General features: G+C 40.1%; 1 protein-coding gene across 5 annotated transcripts in view; it reads right to left on the reverse strand.

Moving 5' to 3' along the window:
• Positions 1–21482, reverse strand: part of GRIA3 (glutamate ionotropic receptor AMPA type subunit 3) — a 155684-nt gene that overhangs the window by 53772 nt on the left and 80430 nt on the right. For all 5 annotated transcript variants that reach the window (XR_012589003.1, XM_074600602.1, XM_074600603.1 and 2 more), the window contains exons 5-10: positions 13473–13526; positions 11879–12040; positions 8359–8526; positions 4877–4981; positions 3429–3536; positions 2023–2229 (exon numbers count right to left, since the gene is read on the reverse strand). Coding sequence is in view for 4 of the 5 variants with exons in the window: in XM_074600602.1 (XP_074456703.1) it covers positions 2023–2229; positions 3429–3536; positions 4877–4981; positions 8359–8526; positions 11879–12040; positions 13473–13526 (804 nt within the window). In the remaining variant the exon portion in view is untranslated. The remainder of the gene's footprint in view (positions 1–2022; positions 2230–3428; positions 3537–4876; positions 4982–8358; positions 8527–11878; positions 12041–13472; positions 13527–21482) is intronic.

The raw sequence follows: 21482 nt of genomic DNA on the forward strand, positions 1-21482 counted from the left end.
AAGGTCATCTAGTCCAACCCCCCTGCAAGGAGGAGGGGCATCTTCAACTAGATCGGGTTGCTCAGAGCCCCATCCAACCTTGAATGTTTCCAGGGATTGGGCATCTACCACCTCTCTGGGCAACCTGGGCCAGTGTTTCACGACCCTCATTGTAAAAAAATTCTTCCTTATATCTAGTCTCAATCTACCCTCTTTCAGTTTAAAGCCATTACCCCCTGTCCTATCACAATGGGTCCTGCTTAGAAGTTTGTCTCCATCTTTCTTATAAGCCCTCTGCAGGTACTGGAAGGGGCTATAAGGTCTCCCTGGAGCCTTCTCTTCTCCAGGCTGAATAACCCCAACTCTCTCAGCCTGTCCTCACAGCAGAGGTGCTCCAGCCTTCTGATCATTTTGTATCCCTTTCCAGATGGATCTTGCATCGTACAGCAGCTGCACAGGCTAATCTTGGCTAAAGTTCCAAAGGCAGTGACCCATATCACACCTTTCCTCCTCTGGTGTAGACAGTCACCGTGCCCTGGCTGTTAGCAGCAATTTCAGGTTCTCTTTTGTCACACTTTTCACATATGGTATGATTATTTTTTTAAGTGAACAAACTGTTTCATTGCTTTTCACTTGCAAATATATCAAAAGGACCCAATTATGGCTAATACTCTTGATATTTCTTGAACCACACACAGGGAAACTGAGGGTTTAGGTTTCCACTGCAATGTAATTATGCTTGGAACTCAACTAAACCTTTGCTTCAGCGGTTCTCGATTTACTTGTTTTCTCTAAGAGACGTAGCACCAGTTTCCCAAATCACAAAAGATCTGCATAATGTCAAACCTCAAAGCAACGGGGAAGTGAAGACATAACCCAGGGGTCCAGACCCCTTTTTACTTTCTCTAATCAGTAGATTTCCCTCCGTCCCCTTGATACAATACTATAGAAACATTGTGGCTTATATAAAATATTTTGAAGTTGAATAGGCTAGCAAGTTTACAACAAGGTGACAGGACTGACTGCTCCAGAAAAAGAAAACTTCTGCAAATCTAGCAATTACTTTAAAAAGACTGATTCACTTGAAAAGAATTATCTCACCACAGATTTTCCCAAGGAAATTCTGAGGTGACTTTTAAGAATTACACTCAGCCATGGAACAAAAGGAGGCAATGGAAATATTCGCTTCTGCTCAGATATTTTTAATAAAGGAAAGCTTGTTAAAAATAAACTGTAAAGAAGATTTGGGCGGAATCACAAATCATCTCATTAGCATTTGGGGGAAAAAAAGCAAAGATGAAATACCAGCTTGTAAAGTCTTTTCTGCAAAGCCAAGTTTTTCCTCCTTCCATCTGGTTTATCTGTATTCCAAAATTCTAATTTTCAAAGAAGTTTCTAAAATGGCAATTCCGGACTGTTTTTGCTCTTACTAAACAAAGCAATGTACACCCAATATAGAAATACAAAGAGGAATGCAATGAATTAGACTTCTTTTTGGTGTGTCTGACAGATGATTTTTAAAGCCAAACCTAGGTTTAAAAAGAAAAAAGACGTGGGTGATTTCACACCTGCACTGCTGCTTACCGTGAAAAGCAACCACGGGGCTAACTGAGTCTTTAGTCTCTGGTCAAACACAAACTGACATCAGTGATCCAACGAGGGCCAGCATCACAGGACCAGACCCTTAACGGGAGGGGAACCCTCCCAGCACTTAGAACGTTGGTAAAGAAAAAGGAGACACGGCAATGCAAAAGCAGCATATGAAGTGCAAACTGAAAATTCTGCTGCAGACAAGAATTTGAAATTTGCCCAATGTCACTTCTCAACATTTTGTGGACTCTGATTTGGAGAACCCCAGTAAAAAAGTGACACTTTCCTTTCCAATGAAACAATTAGAAAAGTAGACTATAAAAGTGGCACTACAAAGAAATACCTAGAATTTTAAAGGTGGTATTCAAACAGACGATCTTTATTTTGCAGTTTATTAACTTTGAGCATAACTTTTTATAAAGAACATTAAAATGAAGGTTAAGAGAAACTTACCCCATAGACCAGTTCACCCACCATGCCATTCCATATCTTAGTCTCAGGGTCCCTAGCTCCATATTTCCCATCTCCAACAATTGACAGTTTGTATTTTATTCCAACATGTTTTGCTATTTCAGAAGCTAAGTCTACACAATATCCTTCATATCTCTCATTCCCTTCTAGTTGTTCATGGTTTTTCTTATACATTACATATGGTGATTCCTTTGAAACAAAAGTAAAGATCAAAAGTCTATGAATGAAAAATACAGCTTTAAAACATACAAAATGACAGCTGCTATTATCCTTTATATTACTGGCAAGTATTTACAATATTTCCTGCTTTGGTACAGATATTAGAAAGACAGACTTTCGCAGATTAAAAAACCTTGGCTAGTCCTACATTAATGTATTCTACACATAGTAGAATCCTACACATAGTATTGATTTTATTCCTAGCATGGACCCATTGAAGACAACAGGACTATTCCACTTTAACGAAGTTACACTTTTGTTTGCAGGATTAAGCCTGATTAGACAGTCATATAGCATCATTGTAGTAATAATTCAGGTCTTAGTGCTTAAAGAACCAACACACCAAACACCTGTACCATCAAAATCATTTCCTAAGGCCCCAGTGGCCTAGAATGGGGCTCTGATGAAGGTATTTTCAAAGCAGCCTAAGTGAAGCTAGGCTAAAATCCTCAGCAGCAGCTTTTGTCACTAAATTCCCTTAGCCTTCTTGGAAAATTCTAGCTGAAATGCTGATTATATCTCACTAAATCCATAGGACTATAAAATACAATGCTTCACGAAATAGCATAAAATTGGCTCATGCTTAGTAGAACTGTAACAGGCATAAAAGTCACAAACAATACTGTACAGAGCACATCTGCTAGAGGCGTTGGGACTGACACAGGTGCTGCTGTTTATGAGACACAGGAAGAGCTTTACTCCTTTGGAATTGCACGGGTATAGGTCGCTTTTCACCCCGTGCTAGAGCAGTTCCAGTTCTCTACAGGCTTCATTGTGCCACCCTTACTCAGTCCACAGGGGTTGAGTTTACAGGAGCTGTACCTGAGTGAGGGGTGCAAGATTTGACCCTACAGCAGGAAGGCCAGATCCCGCAGTCATTACATACATGCATAATAACTTCACTTATGCGAGGCATTTGAATTCAAGTGTCTGAGAAGCAGCAAAGTGCAACGTTGAGCTCAGTGAGCTCCTCCTGTGAGTAAACTTATTGACACACAGAGACGTTTGCAGGGTCAAGCCCTCAGTACATCTATGGAAATTACTGAACTTTTCAGCCTCTTGAAGTCACATAGTGTCCAACATTTGCCTCCTGGAGAGGTGTCTAACACACCTCAGGAGCCACGCGCCTTGTTTCCTAAACACAAACACACTAAGAACATAAAACTTACCAAGATGGTAGTGACTACTATAGTTCTGTTCTCCACAGATGAAGTGTCATTAGAGGGCAGCTGATCTAATGCTGGCACAAATCTTTCATATTCGTTCCAATAACCAGCCTATAAAAATGGAGATTGTTACCTCATTACATACGTTTACAAGGTCTCTGGTGCATGAACTCGTAACAGGAACTGCCAAAACACTGGACTTTGTAACACTCATTCATGCAACATTTTTGCCATTAAAGGACTACATTAGCTTCAATTTAATTTCCTTAAAGAAACAATGTTCTCAAGCCCACCTGCAAATAAATACAAGCCAAATCTAAGTGACAATACATATTAAATTCTCCCTATCTAAATTCACGTCATCATCATGCCTGTGGAATAAATCCCCATGCATCCACAGCATAAGAACATACTATCGACAAGAAAATAAACTGCACAGCACTCTGACTAAAATTCTTTGACTTTATAATTTTTATCCATATTCTGCTGCAGTTCGGAGAATGAATGCAGTCCCTGCAGAGATGCCCGAGCTAGCTTTAGAGTAGCTGCACAGACATCGTTAGCAACGCAGGCACGGCAGCATTATTTTCAGTAAGGGACACAAACCCCTCCGCGAGCACGAGGTGACTATTTGTCAGCTGGTTTGTGCTGACCTTTATGGTGCTGTGGCTACATTGCTATGCTATTACACTAGTTTGGTATTTCAGCACAACACAGAAGTAACACCTCTGCCTGCGCTGTAAACCTAGCTGAATGCCTGGGCCATGTTGGGGGTATGTTGTTATTAAATATGTGCAGAAGAGTGTAAGGAGTCTCAATGGTGAGTAAGCAGGTTAGGTACCTATCGCCAGGTGAAATCAGGGGGATTTACGTGCCTTGTACATACAGACTCTTCTCTCGATACTCCTGAGATCCTGTCTACCTAATTATTTTTGAAAATCTGCCCTAAATTTCTTTTATAACAGGGATCTAGGCAACTATCCCACTTAGAATCTATACTTTATTTAGGAGACAACAAAGTAAGTGGCAAATCCTAATTAAAACCAAATTTTTTTTCTGTTAATTTCCGAAGGTTTCTAAAATACACTGGCTCCAGCTTCACTACAGCTCCAAGGCCCTGTTATGGAGAGGAAGGGAAAGAGGAATTCAGGAGATAGGGCTGAGCACAGGACCATGACAGCAGGCATTATGCTTGGCAGTGGAAAAGCTCCAGAAGGGCTTTAAGGGGTCGGAAGTTGACATGGAAACCAATGAAGATATTAAGCAGGGCGAGTGATTTGGTCCAGGAACAGAACAGAGCAAGATTCCTAGGACAGGGAAGAGAGTAAGAAGGTTGGGTTTCCTCAGGGCCCTGTTATTACAGTGCCTGTGTGGTATTTTTGAGTTTCATTAGTTTGTTGGAATAAACATTTGAGAAGATTTGAAATCAGGATGCATATCTTGAAACTCACCTTCCGTGATCCAGCGGCTTTCATTTCATACACATCAATTGTGTAATTTGTTCTCCGCCCATAGGTGTCAAACTGGATGTTCCCTGTCATTCCTTGAACTTGCACCTTAAGGGAATAAACAGAAAAAACATTTTAATAAAAAATTCATTTTATTTTTCCCTCCGTTACATTTTGCAGGAACCCACTAGCTCTAGCACAATTTTTATCTACAGAAGAGACTTGTGGCGCTTTTGACACAGCCGGTTATATTCTTCGTAACAAACCAATCCCAATTCTCTCCGTTTCAGCTGTACATATTCTTTGTTAGTTAGTACTCAGCTGGTGACTCACTCCAGCAGAGTGAGCTGCATTTAAGTATACGTGAAATTAGCCCTGCACGTATGTTAAATGCAAGACAGACTGATTCTGCCATGCTTAGTCACACCGGGTTCACTGATACGGCATGGTGTATCAGCGAGGCACATGCAACAATTCAGTGCCATTAAACCCCTCGCAATACAGTACAGAGTCATTTGCGATATGGACCAGAATCCCATATCATTGCTCATTCCAGGAAGTGCTTTATTTTAAGATCAGTCCCAGTGTAGGAGAAAGGGATGAATGTCTTCTCTGAATGAGCAGAGACAATTGTCTCTGCTGCTTATGGAGTTTTGGTCTCAATCTGGATGGATGGGTGTACAGACGGTAAGTCATTATCATTACCTACTCACATGAATCATCTTAAGGGGAAGTATAAGGTACTTTGTTTCAAAGAAAAAATTCTTTCTTATTTCCCTGTATGAAAGGGTGAGATATTTCCATTTATCACTTATCAACACTGACAAGCTGTCATCTCAGGAAGAAAGGGTAACAGTCTGAAACTTCAGTAGGGGTAAATTAGCTTTAATATTTAGCAAAATGCAGCAGAAGTTACAGGAAGAGGTGATGGAACACTAGTCAAAGGGAAACTGTTCAGGGCTGGTGACTGATCTGCTATTTATGGTTTAGAGATGGTGCAATCAAACCTGTCATGGTGGCCAAGGCTACATAAAACAGCCAAAATTCCTTGGACTCCACATCATCCAGTGAGCCAAATTCACACTGACATACAGGGAGCGTGATGTTTTTAATCAGTAAGTGGATGTGAACCTTTCTTAAAATAGTTTATATCATTCAGGGGTGTGGAAGAACAAGTGAGTTATTCCTGCCTCCAATTTGGCTTTGAAAGCCAAACATGCCCCTAAGAGATCTTATCAACTGTGGATGGAGCTAATGTATTTGTAGGGTAGTTGACATATAACTTGCAGCCAGAGGTGAGCTGCTGTGCCTGCTTTTGGCACTTGCTGGAAGCTGTCTGGCTACCTTAGCACAGCAGTGACTCTATGTCTCAGCAGAGCTTCATCCTGATGCGTATTGAGACATGAGCATTGGGCACTTGACACATTTTGACTTCAAATTTCTATCTTTGGTGGGAAAACTCAGCACTTTTCAAAATCTGGCTGCACCGAGGCAGGAAGACTCACCAGGACTCAGAACGCTTCTAGTAGCAGCGTGCGGAGGCAATCACAAATGGAGTGACTCTTTATAACTGCCCAGATCTGCTCAGGTAAACTGTCTGCCACTGATCTGGTGTCTTAGAATCAGTTTTAGAAATACAGAGATGCACAGTTCTGAAGGCTGTAGGGAAGCAGACTCAGGTAATGCCTGTTTTTCCCTTTTGCCTGCAGAACGACTACAGTGTGGCACTGAACCTTCTGCTGGCACAGGGTATTTCAAGGATGTCTTGGAAAAAATATTCTTATCTGAGTTGTTGCTACAGATTGGAGAGGAAACATTGTTAAATCAAAGTTTTTTTTCCTGAAGCAAAGATTCAATATCATTGTCTGAATAGAGGGAAGAGAGTGTGATGGACAGGACAGGGCCTGGAAGGCAGTGCGGGATGACCTTGGGTCACACTTGTTGGAGGTGTACATAAATCTCACTTAGATCACTTTGAATAGCTAAAACAATGCAAGGCAATCAGCTGAAAGTCAAACTACTGCATTTTTTGCCAATCGTGAGTTTGGCTTTGTATATCTTATGAATTATGTTCTTTAAATAAATTCTCCTGAATAAAGGAGCGTCCTGTAGCAGTGTTGGTTTTCTTCGTCAACACGAATACCTCGTATCTCATTCAGAGGAGTTTTATGTTTTGCTTGTAATTAAGTTCAAATGGACAGTACAAATTCTTTAACTGTTGTGAAGGCTGAATTTAATTAACTTCTCTTCAAAAGTGTGTAATGCTACATTAGTGAACGTGCAGTTAGGGCCTTTGTTAGGAAGTGACATAATGGCATAAAAAGAGCTCTGGCAATGTGTGACTGAACCATCTCTCTCACTCTTCAGAGTGATATAGGCTGATTATAACCTTCTATAGCTCTTTATAACCTTCTGATATAATCCTTCCAGTTTGGTAATTCAGAAAAAGGAGTAATTAAGCTAAGTGTATGAAGGCTGAGCTAGGATTTGTTTGTACCTAACTTGTTTATACCTAACATCTCACTCACTGAGATCAGTGAACACTCTGATCGCACTCGCTCCAGTTCTATGCCTGCATTAATAGAATCGATTCCAAGAGGCTTGTTTTAGAGTTATTTAAGCCAGATCAAAAGCAGACCATATTCTTGTCTCTTATATCTACAAAAACATTATCAAATTTTTACTGTTGCAACTTGCTTTAACACACATAGCAGTCTAAAAATAGTTAAAAATCAACAAAATTAGAGACATAAGTGAGGTAGGATCCCATGCAGTAACTTGTATTAGGGCTAAAAAAACAGGCCATGCAGAAGGTAACTTGTCTGAGTGCAAAGTTATGCCAGGAATCAGAACTGGTTTGAGGCTAAACTGTGCCAAGGTTCAGGCTGGTGCTGAAACCCAGCAGTACTGCGATGACCGACAACATTTTTTCCACTGCTTTAAACCGATCTGAGTTGACTTCTTACTGGCAAATTATCAACATTGCGTCACGTGCTTAAGTCCATAAATACACGTACCCCTGCAAGATTTATAATACGCGTGCTGAGGACTCAGTCTCGTTCTGTTAGTCAGATTTGCAGCCCCAGCCTGACTTCAGAAATGTCCAATACATGCTTGTTTGCAAAATGGCTCATGCTCACTCTCATGGGAAGCGTGGGTGTTGTGGGGGAGTCAGACTGTAGGCACTTTGCTGTGGACAATCAGGCTGTTGCTGCAGCGATGCCAGGGAGACGTGATTTTGGCCAAAGTTTTGAGACCTAATTTGTTATACCATGCCTACTACTGAATATATTTTAGCCACCCTTTAGAGTTTGTCATTAAGTTTGGTTTTGGTTTTTTTCTTTTTTTTTTTTTCCTGAGGAGCTGTGGCTGTTTGTGTGAGTACCGAAACTCTGTGTGCAAGGAGCAGGATGCAAGTTCGGTCCCAGCAGAATTGCTGCTGTTGTGGAATATATGCATTCATTAGCTGGTATGTTTGCCCTTACCATTTTCAGCGCTCTTTCTATATCAATTCCTTGGCTCCATGGCACTGCAGGGTTAGCCAGGCAGTCTCCAGCACTACCTCTCCTGGAGACATCCACACGCTGTCTTCGGAGGTAACGGAAAGCCTCTGCTATGACTAGGACTGCATCGTGGGTCAGTGCAGACGTATACTAAAATTGATGCAAATAAAACACGGTGACAAATTGCAGTCTTAGAATTGCCCCAGGTTTATCAGGTCTAGTTCTTTGTTAAAATGCTCTTAGAAGAATAATGCTTGCAAGCCCTTTTACTTGCTCCCTGTCTTGCCGCAGGTGCTTTATGTTGTTTAACAATTCTATCTATTTCAATTAACAAATTAAAAATATTTTCATTTTGTATAGCATATAGCAGCAAAATAACAAAACCAGTTTATAGTTGCATAAGGTTTAAATTTAATTGGAAGCTTGCTCATCTAAGTGAGCTCACTATAAAAGTCTGCAATTCCATGCTGGCCCGTACGGCTACCAATAGAAAAGAAGAGCTCATATTTGGTTTTTGCTTGGAGTGTTCTTTTTCTTTTTAACAAGATTGCCAAGACTGACAGTTTTGAATTAAAGTTAACATACATCATTTCTGTTTGGACCACAATCCTGATTAGGTAGCATCTGTGGCAAGGAACAGATCAGATTACTTTTCTTAGAAGACAGCTATACAAGCAAGTAATCACAAAATACACTTTAGGCATTACTTCCCCTTGGTAATTGCCCATCTGCCTTCTCTTACTCCACAGTAAATCTGAGGAGGGTGGCAAGCTTTGTGTAGCAGCAATTCTTCAACAAGCCCCCCCGACTCCTTAATTACTCGTTCATGTTGCTGTCAACTTCATTCCTTACTTGTCACATGTATCTGGTGACACTCCCCAATGCTATAAATTTAGTATCACCTACAAAATGTCATGGAGGTCGTTTTTTCACTTTTTTTTTCCACATTCATGTGTTGGTCTGAAAGTTCTTCTGTTCTAGAGTGGCCCAGGCTTTGCACATGACATCACTGGCCTTCACCGGCATTACAGCACACCTATAACTTCAAGGTCCGTGTACAGGAGACAATTTCAACATGTACATACTGGGAGCAATTACATGTGCTCAGTGTGTATGACCAGATTTCAAACCCCTGGTAACAAACCCTTCAGATTTCCACAGTGTGTGTATGAGAATGAAGAGAAGAAAAAAAGACTGTAAGGGGTATCTGTGTACGGGTGCACCTGCCCTTCTTTTGGCTGTCTGTGGGATACTACAGCTCCTGGCTCCCGATGAACCTTACGCTGGAGCTCACGCCAGAAGACATGCTGCCTGGGCGTGAATTAGAAAGGCGGAAATCCAAGTTTCAACTGCACGTTCAGCTACCCTCTTTGTGGATAAGACTTACTAAATTCAGAAGTAGTTAATTCTATCTGGTAGGGCAGGATAGCACAATTGGTGGTCTGCATTTCTTAAAAATGTGTATTATCTTATTGCAAGCTCTTCAGTTTGATATAAAGCCTTAGGAAATCTGCACAGAATGAGGCGTGTCTGCATCTGCAGATCAAGAGAATTGTATCTGATAAAAAAAGGAGTACAAAGGTAGGATTGTGAAGAAGGTTATACAGTAGCCATTCTTACTGAGTTTTAAATGACAGCCATTTCTAACCTCTTACCGCGTGTGTGTGGGGTGGTTCCTGCTCTGACTGTATCTAGGTACAGGTGCTCTTTTGATCCTGTCTGCCTTTACCTCTTTCTGTGATGCTTTGCAATGATCACCTTCTCCCCTTTTAGTAAGTTAACAAAGGTGATATGTTACTTTCCACAAAACAATATAGAATCAGATAGTAATTTTAAGGTATTTGTTCTTGTATTAAAAAAATCTTGTAATAGCTGTCCAATCTAGCACCACGTAAAACTTACATGCTGATAATTTTTTCAGCAGACTGCGTCAATTGTCAGTAACCTTAATGTAGTCCCTTCCAAGTCATGCCAAGAGAGCTATCTAATTTTCTACTTTATTTGAATTCTACTTATAAATGCATGAGCATGCAAAGAGAAAAAAGAGAGAGAGAAGGAAAAGGCTGATAAAATACAGAATAAATTAAACATCAGGGCTTTAATCTCTAGGCAATTTTATTTCCTAATCAAAAATATTGTACATCAATTTTAAAGTATGCTTTTTGTCTGATTGACAAATACTGTGCACATTTCTATAATGAGCGGTACATTTGTGGAAAGGTAATATAATCTTTGTGTTTGTACCATATACTTAAGATTATTTTTTAAGGATGGAGAATAATTTTTCCCTCAAGGTAAATTGCTTTCAAGTAGAATAAAATCTTCCCAGGTTAACTTTATATATTTCAGAGCTTTTAAGATTAGTTTGATACTTATCTTCACTTCTGCATCACTGCTAGGAAGCTTTAGAAAGCAGGTCTAAGTCCTAATCAACAGGGAACAATGCACTAATCCGAGTTTTGTGGGCCTCTGTTCGCCTCTCTTTGCTTCCTCTGAAATGCCAGCAAGGCTGTGGGATGGCATGGGATTAAGATAACTTTCCTTACCCAAAGAAATCACATGATCCCAGGGATGGAAGAGTATGTCTCCAAATGGCACTAGCTTTCTGGCAGTGGAACCGCATAACCGGTTGCTATTCTGTCCGTAGTCCTACACAGTGCCACCGCCTGCCCCCGTGTCGCCCCGTACACTGTCTTAGACTAGATTTTTCCTTCCTAGCTAGTATTCTATGCTTCCCTGAATTTTGTCTTACTAATATCAAGACATTACATATGACTTCGATCACTGGACAGAGTATCCTTGACAGACTCCTCGACTGGACAGTGAATAGCATCCGCCTCTACTATAGAGATGCTAAGGCAGAAAAAAAACAAGAGGGAGATACTAACAGGTCATGAGTGTCCTAGTAGCAGCAGCCTTTAGTTAACCCAATCTGTGACAGTTTTGGAGAACCTGGGACTTTCATTCAAAAAAATCTGGAAGAATTTATTGGTTGCAGATGTAATATCCAAAGAGTTTAAGTAAAGTACAGTGGTGCAAAATACAGGGTTAGATTACAAGGGCAACTGTCAGCAGTGACTAGGAGGTGGCAGTGGCTCCTCAGTGAATGTACAGCAGCTTTATTTTGCACATGAAATTCTCTATTAGCAATAAAATGGACCAGTAACCCACGGTTTGCATCTAAAACCTAACCTAACTATCCCCCACCCCCACCCCAAGACTAATTCAAGAAGTTCAAGTTAAAAGCTTTTACATCCACTGCACAATGACGGGATTTGCAAGACCAAGCCTTTGCCTCTGAGGAACTCCCACCACGGTGGGCACTTGTGTCCAGCTAGCAGCCTCTGCCTCCTTCTCTCTTCTGGAAGGGCAGTGAATGTGGCAAGATATTCTAATCAGGAATCTGTATCATACATATGCACACATCTGAGGTCAAAAAAACCCAAGTACTTGTTAAAAGCAACTCATATAGTCTCCATCACTGTCAGGGTAAAATAAATACCTTCAATGGTGAGTTTTTGGCTTCAGGGAATTCCCTTTCATCGAGTCTCACCCAGCGTTGTAGAAACTGTTGAACCATTGGGTTTTCATTATTAACAATCTGGAATCCAGTAACATTGGCACCTCCATGCATTACTCTCTCCAGAACAATGTCTGTGAAACCCTGGGAGGACACACATAGAAAACGAGAATGATTGCCATCCAAAGTCCTTTTTCTTTGGCTCAGTTTTACCTGCTGCAAGCATAGCACAGAAGGAGCGGATTGATTTCCCTCTTGTTAGCTGAAAATATTCTACCAAGGAGACGATTACTATCACAACTGGGATTGCGATAGCAGCATAGTATAGAATTTAAAGTGTCTTCTTGTTCAGACCTTGGTGATGGAAAACTGCCCTGCTGTGTTGTGGCAATGTGGTATGTAATATTCACTGGTCAGAAAGAAAATAGTGGGGAAATGTGAAGTACTATTTCCTCTTTTCTCCTCATCATGGCGAAAACTGGTCAAAGAGTTCAATCCCTTTGGTACAGCAAAGTGCACACCTCTTGCTAGGCAGTTCTCTGTCACAGCATTACTCGAAAACATAACGGTACGATTCTCTCCCACTCTGTTGTTATTTATACTTGAGGCAGTAAATTGATGTCTTTTTGATTAGTATGACTTGATTGCAGTCATGTTTATCTGAATGTCAATGGTTACACATGCTAAAAGGCAACCCAGAATAAGAACCCCTGTATTTCTATGCATACGCTAATCAGTGAGATCATGACTGGTTCTTATAATGCAAAATGACACATTTGAAAGTCATACAGTACTTATACCAAATAAGGATATTTTAAAATTTGTCTTTTCTGTTTTAATCACACCAACGCATGGATACAGAGAATCTCCTACTAAGTGGGATGCTAACTTGAAAATGTGAGTTTTGGAAAAACATTTTTCCACTGATAGTAGAGACACAGAACCCAAAAATTAGTCTTGCTGCAGGATCAATTACAATATAACACTTTTTCTAAGGAACTTTAGCAGATGGTATTTCAAAGGCATCATAAACATCCCTGAAAGTCAATTCTAGAATCTATAGGAAGCTCTGATATAGACAAAAATGTACCATCTTGTCGTGGTGGGTCAACACGTACGCAGGCACCACCCTACCTTCTGAAATACAAAAGAACAGCTAAACAGCCTGGCTGGTTTACTTGATGGAATTGTTCTAATTTGCAGGTTTTTACCACTTATTTTACACAGAAATATGCTAAAATTATTTTTCTTGGAGTGCTTAAATTTCAAATATGTTACACAGAAGATTATGGTTATCAAGTGTCTTATTTATAAGGATACAAATTAGTGGAAAACCTATAATTAAATTAGTATTTTAAAATTAGTAGAGGATAGGAGATTCTTAGACAAAAGAAAGACCATAATTGAGTACAAATGACTGTAACATACCAGTTCTAGTATTTACTAAAGTAATTTCTCAAAATCCAAGAACTCATCCATATATTTCCTCTTTTTCTGATTAAAGTTGCCACAAACTGAGCAGAATACATTACCTTCTAAACCTTAGCTAATACTTGTAATGAAGAAAAGTTCTTACCAGGTTAGCTAACATGTAGTGATAGCCTCTAGAATGTTTGCCGAGGATTACAACCTGCATGAGGAAAAGAATTACATATTATTCAGTTGTAAAAGGATGACTCTTAACTAGTGGAAAACAGCAGAGAATGAACACTTTGGTATGCCCAACCTGTGGGCAGCATGAGTATTACAGACCTGGGGCTTTACAGACACAGTGCAGTCATTTGCGTTTTTAAAACACACAGGCAGAGTACGAAGAAGAGTAACTCACAAGGCTGGGAAGACTCCGCTTGTGGAGATGACCTTACCTGGCAAACCCCACCCTTGTGATCAGCGTCTCCCCTGCTGACCAGGTTAATTTTAGTTATCAGTTCAAGTATTTCTGCTCTGAAATGAGGTAAAACTATATCTACCCACTTAGTAAACTCCTGCTTGCTTTGTTCCTTGTTTGTGGACTGTATGAGAGGCAGGTTCATTAAACAGTACCAGCACAGCCAGGCTTGGCAGGCTCCAGGTCATACTGGGGGTTTCCTGCCATGAGAACCCTGGCCAAGCCTTGTCATACACGAAGGCTTGAAGTTCAATTCCTAAAATGATAAGCAGTGACCTTCATTGCCCTTTGACAGCTTTCAAAAGGCCTGAAAACTTTTCGTTTCCAGTGCATCTAAAAGGACACATCTGACCTTACACGTTTCATCAAAATTTATACTAAATGTGATGTTGCACATTCCACTAAACCAACATCTCCTGCCCTCTCTGACCCGACTTGGGCATCTCTCTGTACAAATGGAGTCATTAAATGGAAGCGCTAAGAGACAAAAAAGCAGCAGGATGAACCGAGCAACTGGATTCTGCAAGGGTGACAGAGAAGAGTGGAGGCAGCACCGTCTGACAAGCCTGAATTCTGCCATCCTCTGGGCTCATCCCCACTCCAGTAATACTGTGCTTTTGCAGAAAGGACGAAAAACCAGTTTCCATATGTACGCAGCTGTCTGCCGGCTCACCAGCAATACCTCTTGTGCAAGATTATGCCACTGCACTTAGCACTGTTCCCTTGCCTTCAGATTATAATCTCAGTAACACCCATCCAGTCCCACAGCCATCAGGTGGAACGGTGTCCATCAGTAAGAATTTAATTAATAATTGTGGTGAGTACATGTGTGTCAGGACAGAATCAAACTTACCCAGACGTGCTGGGTGAAACTAATAAAAGCTAAAAACAGCAAACATAACGCTGGCAATACGCCACAGGTGTATCACTGACTATACCCTATAGGCAGCTCAAGTGAACAGATGATGCTTTTTGATGGAGAATCATCTGAAAATCTATACTTACTATACTAACGTTCTTCTCCATGGTCACAGCTAAGCGCTCCATATGCCATACTCTAAAAGACATCTTTTCAACATGACCACTTACGTACATCTTTGCTAAAAACAGATGACATTTGAGTCATTGACTTTAGATATACTGCTGAGCCTGTTAAAGTTCTTGATTAAATTATTAAGTTCCCAATTGCCTCTTTGGGTTGTCTTGTCCTTAATACATGCCATTTCTTTTAAATTCACGTTTAATTCTGTAGGAATTTGCATACTTCCAGCAGTCTGAAAATAAATTGCTGTTCAGGTCCTCTTGAGAACTGTATGTACACTCTGTTGGTAGAAAGCATCTGCTTTCCTACACTCACATTTGTTTTCTACGGAAATGTGCAGGCTTCCTTCAGATCATCTGGTGTGCATGCTATTTGCATACTGAATTCTCTGTATGTTTTAATTTCACCTTAAAGGCAGCGATTTACTTTTGAAAGGTTAGAGACAAAGCACTTATTTAACAACAACAATACCCTTTGTCCTTGTAACCTTAACAACAAATAAGAAAGCTTTTTCATTTCTGTCCAGAAATGTGTTTATTTAAGGGAAAAATACCATGACAGACGAAGTCAGAGGCTGTAAGAAAAACACGCATGGAGCTGCTACAGGCATCAGGAGCAATACTGCAAATAGGAAATGTAGGACTCATTAGCATAGATCAGACTCAACCTCCCATCTCATCTGTTGTCATGTCTCCAACATGACCAGAAAGAATTCGGTTTAGTCCCTTAGAGAGGTCCAACGTACTACAGTCAAGCTTTAATTCATAAAGCGTCTTTCAGAAGTGACCCGCCAGTATTTCTACTCACTATCAACCACATTAGTTCACAATTATTTAACTGGATCTTAACGATGTTTTTAAAATTCACAACACATGCTGTCCTAAATCTTAACAAGCACAACTCTCCTCCTCCCTCACTTTCCACCCTCTACCGACTGTCCAGCATCTTGAATGGAGCTGCTGGATTAGCGAGCCCAGCAGCAACAATCACAGACATCAGTGGTACTCCCAGGGGAACGAAGGGATGGATAAGGCTTTTTTATGAAGAAGGAAAACAGGAGTATAACAAATAAATCTCATCAACTGCTTATATATTGTGAAGCTTATATAGAAAGTGGGATATTGAATAGTGGTGGTGAATAGAAAGCCAGGATTACAGGACAAGGATTTCACAGAGCTACATGTCTTTGGTAAGTTTCACTTCTGAGACTTAATATTGCTTTCACCTTGACTGAAAGAAAAGCTTATAAGATTTTATACTGAACAAAGGAGGAGGGAAAAAAATGGCTGGAAACTATCATGAATAATTCAGACTTCTGATCCCATATAATTCTTGCCTTGTAGATAAAAGATCATAATGTCAGGTTTGATATAGAATCAAATAAAGTTTGTATTTTTAATTAACTCTTCGGATATTTCCAATTAATTAAGAGAAAATCTAGAGAGAACATAATTAAAATGTATCTGATTTTAAAATAAAAGTCAAATCTGCGGGCGAGCATCAGGTTTACTGGAAGTACAGACTTATATGCTGGATTTGAGAAATTAAGTCAGCATTGCCAATTTTAGTTTTTCATTTGCCTGGGGAAGTTATTTTTTGAATAAAGATAAAGACAACTTGGTTTCCACTGCATCAGTCATCATGATAATAAATAGGCAACTATAATTTTTTGCCTTAGCTTTTACATTTTTCTTACGGTTTTGGAAGATAGCATTATAGAGATTTAACCGGCTAATACTAAACTGGTATGGAGCATCGCGATATTTATAAAGCAATAATGATGATTCTCTCATGACGCAGTTCAAAGGCTACACAACACCTAAGAGGAAGGACAGTGATGAGGAAGCAAAATGACTTTAATACTAACCTCACAATTACTCCATCAGCTTCTGACTTATTGCCCACTCAAATTACAACCACAGCTAGTACCTACTCTAGAACACGGACCTGGGTTTTTGGCCATCAAAATTAAATATTGGCGTTAAGCATGGAGGGAACGTTATGAGGAGGCTGGTGAACTCTTAGATGAAAGCCAAAACGGCAGGGAAGCTGTTTTAAAGAGTAAGGATGGAGACAGATCCAGTAGTTTCGCTGGAATACTTCTCCACTTCAGCAGCCTGTTAAAGTACTGCAGCACAACCACCTGGTGTATCAAACACTCCTCCTAATTTGGTATCACCTGCCAACTTGCTGAGAGTGCACTCCATCCCATAACTGTCAGATCATTAATAGAGAGGTTAAACAGTAACCGCCCCAGTACCCTTAGGGTACTCCACATAGTAACTAGCCTCCAGCTGGCCTTTGTGTTGCTGATCACAACCCTCTATGCCCAGCAGTTTGGTCACTTTTAAATCCACCCCATTGCCTCTGTAGGCTTTGATTTTAAAGACTCATTGAAAAATACAAGCTAAGAGTATATGCTTCCACCTCTGCCTAGAGAAGAAGCTATAACAATTTTGGCAGCAGTGAAAAGAAAACTACCATGTCCAACTAATACCTGTTTGGAGCTCATCTTCCCTTCATTTGAATCCATTGCCATCTGGTCAGTTTAGTCTGTTTAATCAAAGTTATTTATCATCCTTTATTTACAAATGAAAAAAGAAAGAAAAAAATCAGATCACAAAAGTACAGACTACCTCATCTACAGCTCAAAACCCTGCTATTTTATGAGTCCATTAGTTCTTTCCATAACATAAAATACTGATGCTGACAGGCAGTATTGCCACAAAGAAGGTCTAAAGATTTTTACTGTGCTTTTCATACCTGACAAATGGCAGAAATATGCCACTTAAATGGAATGACAGGCAGAGATCTCACCTGCTGTAATGTGTCTTTCCATTTTGGCCATGTCTGGGAACAATGAGACAGCTCAACTCTAGAACTCTCTTTCCTAGGTTTTAAAAAGACAGCAGGAAAAATGAGATTTCCTATAAGCTCAGAGTAAAAAAGGATTTTGTTCTTTGCTGAGGTTTTTCATGCATTAATTTGGGTTCCACTTATGCAAAAAGTCCACATTTAACTTCAAGCATTTCTACCAATTTTTAAGTATATGTGTAAGTTTCTGAGGACAGGAGAGCTCAGATACCTCCAGTTGAGCAGTAATGTGGCTTCATACCTTGCTATAGAAATACAGTTATGACACCTTTGCCTTCAAAGCAGTGTGCAAATGCCAGAAGTGACGGCATGATCCTTTTCAGCAGCAAACAAGCAAAAGAGATAAATGGACTCAGGTCTAAAACCATTTCAACAGCATTGTCAGGATCAGCTATCAGTGTTGACTGCACTTTGTGGGAACAGCACGGATAACAAGCCCTTGCTACCTCAAGCATGGCAACAACTGTCTGGCAAGCTTAAATTGTTGTGGAGCACACTGTCTTCTCTAATGGGTATCAGGTCAGGTGTCTTCCAGTTTCTATCCCTATTGACAGTATTTCTATTCTGAGGATGGAGTTACTTAAAGGTTATCTCAGATCTGGGCAGCTCCTACCTGATACTGGATTGCATGACTGAAAAGTAGTGCCCTGTGATGCAGCACCCTACTGAACCAGTGGCACCGCCTAATTTGGTCTTCAGGGTGCACTTAAGAAAGGGGAGGAAGAGAGCATCAGGGTGACAGTCCAATTAGTTCAATAAAAGCTGAAGTGAGGCCCAAAAAGTTCTAGTCAGTATGTTAGCATGTCAGTATGTCAGCAAGGACGTTTAGCTTATCTTAAGTGGCATCTGCAATGTAATGCATCTCAGCTCTGTTTCTACCGCTCAAGAAAATGAGAAACTAAAGAAGCCCTTCACCTGGAAGAGAGTCCTCTCCCTGGCCTCCATCTCCTCCTGTAGACCCTTGCTCCAGTGGGGGAGCTGCCCATGGGGCTTGTGGCCACAGCACTTCAGTTGTCTGGGGTCAGTGCACTGCTAACAGCAATGCCGTTACCTTCTACAGCGTTACCATGTGGGCAAAGGCACAATAGCGTCTGACAGCCACACATAATCATTCCTCACTATGTTTACTCTGTACAGGTCACCCCCGTCATGTAAATTTTCCAGATAGGAGTAGGATAAATAGGAGGAGAACAGAAAATAAAAGCTCTCCTGAAATGTGAACAGGATTTTCCTCATCTAAGCAGATGCCATAGTAAAAATGAGATCCCTTGTAACCTCAGTAGATCCATTTTACTGTAAGATTGCCGTGCCCACTCCCCTGTTTTCCAATACACACATGCTCCAGCAGAGAGAGCGAGTTCCCTTTGAGGATTATAAACACTAGATAAGGCTAGATCTTCCCTGAGTAAATTTGAAAAAAATAGCTTTTTTGGTGTCATTATTTTGTCTCTTTCTATCACACCAACACCACCAGCACCAACATATGAGGTTCCAAAGGAACTGCAATCCTGCAGTGGCAAAAGGTATGTCACAGCTAGTGGTGGTCTGTCACACCCAAACAAGTGATATTTGTCCTGCCTTTAATTCCATGGAAATAAAGCCATTTCCGTGTTTGGTAAAAGTGGCTTCCCTCACACAAAGGGTCAAAACCTCATGATTGTAACTGCAGTGCAAACCCAGGGAAGGCGATTCATTTCTTCACTTAGTATTAATGGGATGGGAATCTCGCCACCAGGGATTGTGATGCTGTAAAATATGCGGTAAACAATGACTTCGTTTATATGAAGAATGAATACTACATTAAATTTGAATTAAATATTAAATGAAGAATTAGTTAAATATTAAGATGAAGATTCTACACACGTATTATTTGTTGCAGACAAAAATAACTGGATATATAGTTGAGATTAATTCATCCACCATTTTGGAGGCTTCATGTCCCTTAGGGAATGTCATAAATCCATACACAGTCCCAATTGCTGTATTTTGTATTTTTGTGCAGTATATGAACCTAAGAATTTTACATCCATGCAACTGCCACCTTGTATGTTTGTGACTACACCTCATAACCAAAATCTTACTTTCCTCTATAGCAGAGTATCAAGATCATTTGTTTTGGCTTATAAAACACTCTTCAAACAGCTTCTGGCTCTTCCACAATATGTCTCTCATAGGAGATAATTTCCTAGGGAATAGGAGTCTCCTAGAAGAAGGGAACAAAAATGTGCATGGTGGAATGGGATGCCTCTGAAGCATTTTATTGAAGTTTTTTGCTTTCTGGTCCCCTTCTTGTGCCCTTCTCTCCCTTGCCTCTTTCCTTGATGACAGTCACATCAAGAGTGAAATTTTACTTTCAGGCCATCTCCAGATAGATGATGGTTGTGCATGTTGGTCCTTGGAGGATAATTAAATGCAGCATCTGAAAGTTGTATTGTACTTCGTTCTCCCTCCATATGGCTAAACTTTGTTTTCCCAGAACAAATCTGACATTTGCTGATTGAAGATTGTGTGGTGGAATATGCATTTAATTTGGGCGTAAAAGGTTACATTAGAAATTACTTCGGAAAAAAATTACAAACTGCAGCACAGGTTCTGAGGGCATCATACTTTCTCCTGATTTCTTTCAGTGTGATGAAAAAGTTTTCTGTGAATTTTCTGTGCCCTGAAACAGTTTTCCTGAATTCATTTTCCTTGGTGTGACTTAGCAATATTGTCAGATTAACTAATCTGTTGGCACAGTTATTGTTAAAGGACATACTCTACTGCAAAACAACAGACCCTGGAGGACACTGAGATGAAGAGTTTTATGATCCCTGGTAATTGACATTCATAATCACAATTATTTACTCTTTAAAGTGAATAAAAATCATTAAATAAACTTGTCTTTATATGAAAACCTCTTCTTTGATTAGACAGATGAGAACAGTGCTACAGCTCTCAGGAATGCATCTCTCTTCACAAGTCACGTCCTTCAGCACAAAGACCTTCATGTCAGAATCAATCAAAACTTAAGCTATCCTTCATCACTTGCAGCTATTCCACTAAAACCAAGATCAGATATGGGGGGTTGTTACAATCATAACAAAAATTCTTTGTAGCGTATGAAAGGGACACTCAAAATTGCTGAGACCTTTGCCCCTTATTTTGCCAAGATAATCTCAAGAGGAGATACTTGTTCCCAGAGAGCTTCCTTGAAGAGATTTATGTGTTGGAAAATTGTAATTAGTGAATTCTTTAGCTTCTTGGGTGAGAATAAGGAAGTAAAAATACAGTTGTGTTGTGGAGGAATTTTTACAGTTGTATTTACGGGACGCACATGACTTAATTAAATATATTACTCTGCAGCAGTAATTTCCACACATAGATCATTTTAGGAAGGAGGCCATATTTTAATTGTCTACACAGTTCTAGTATATTCTTTTGAGAAAGATCCTCCCTTGAAAAATGTTCATAATGGAGTGATTTTACATCCAAGGTAATTTCATACAGATTCCAGTGCTTTCTCAAGTCTCTGTGAAATCTTAAGTTCCAAACTCGCCTGCAATTTCACATAGAGACTTCAGGTCTCATAAAAAACAACTGAAAAACAAATGTGTAGATGAAATTTCAAATCACAGTAAGCTTTCTGTGTTGAGTGTCAGAATTGCTTTAATTCGACGCTGACAAACCAGCTATGCTACGGTACTCTCCCCATTGGTTTCATCTTCTACATCTGCCGGCTCAGCATTCTGTCTTCTCCCTCTTTCTGGGCTATAACCCTTCTCCGGTCAGACACTACCAGA

This window comes from Larus michahellis, chromosome 9 (assembly GCF_964199755.1).
Source record: "Larus michahellis chromosome 9, bLarMic1.1, whole genome shotgun sequence".
NCBI lineage: Eukaryota > Metazoa > Chordata > Aves > Charadriiformes > Laridae > Larus > Larus michahellis.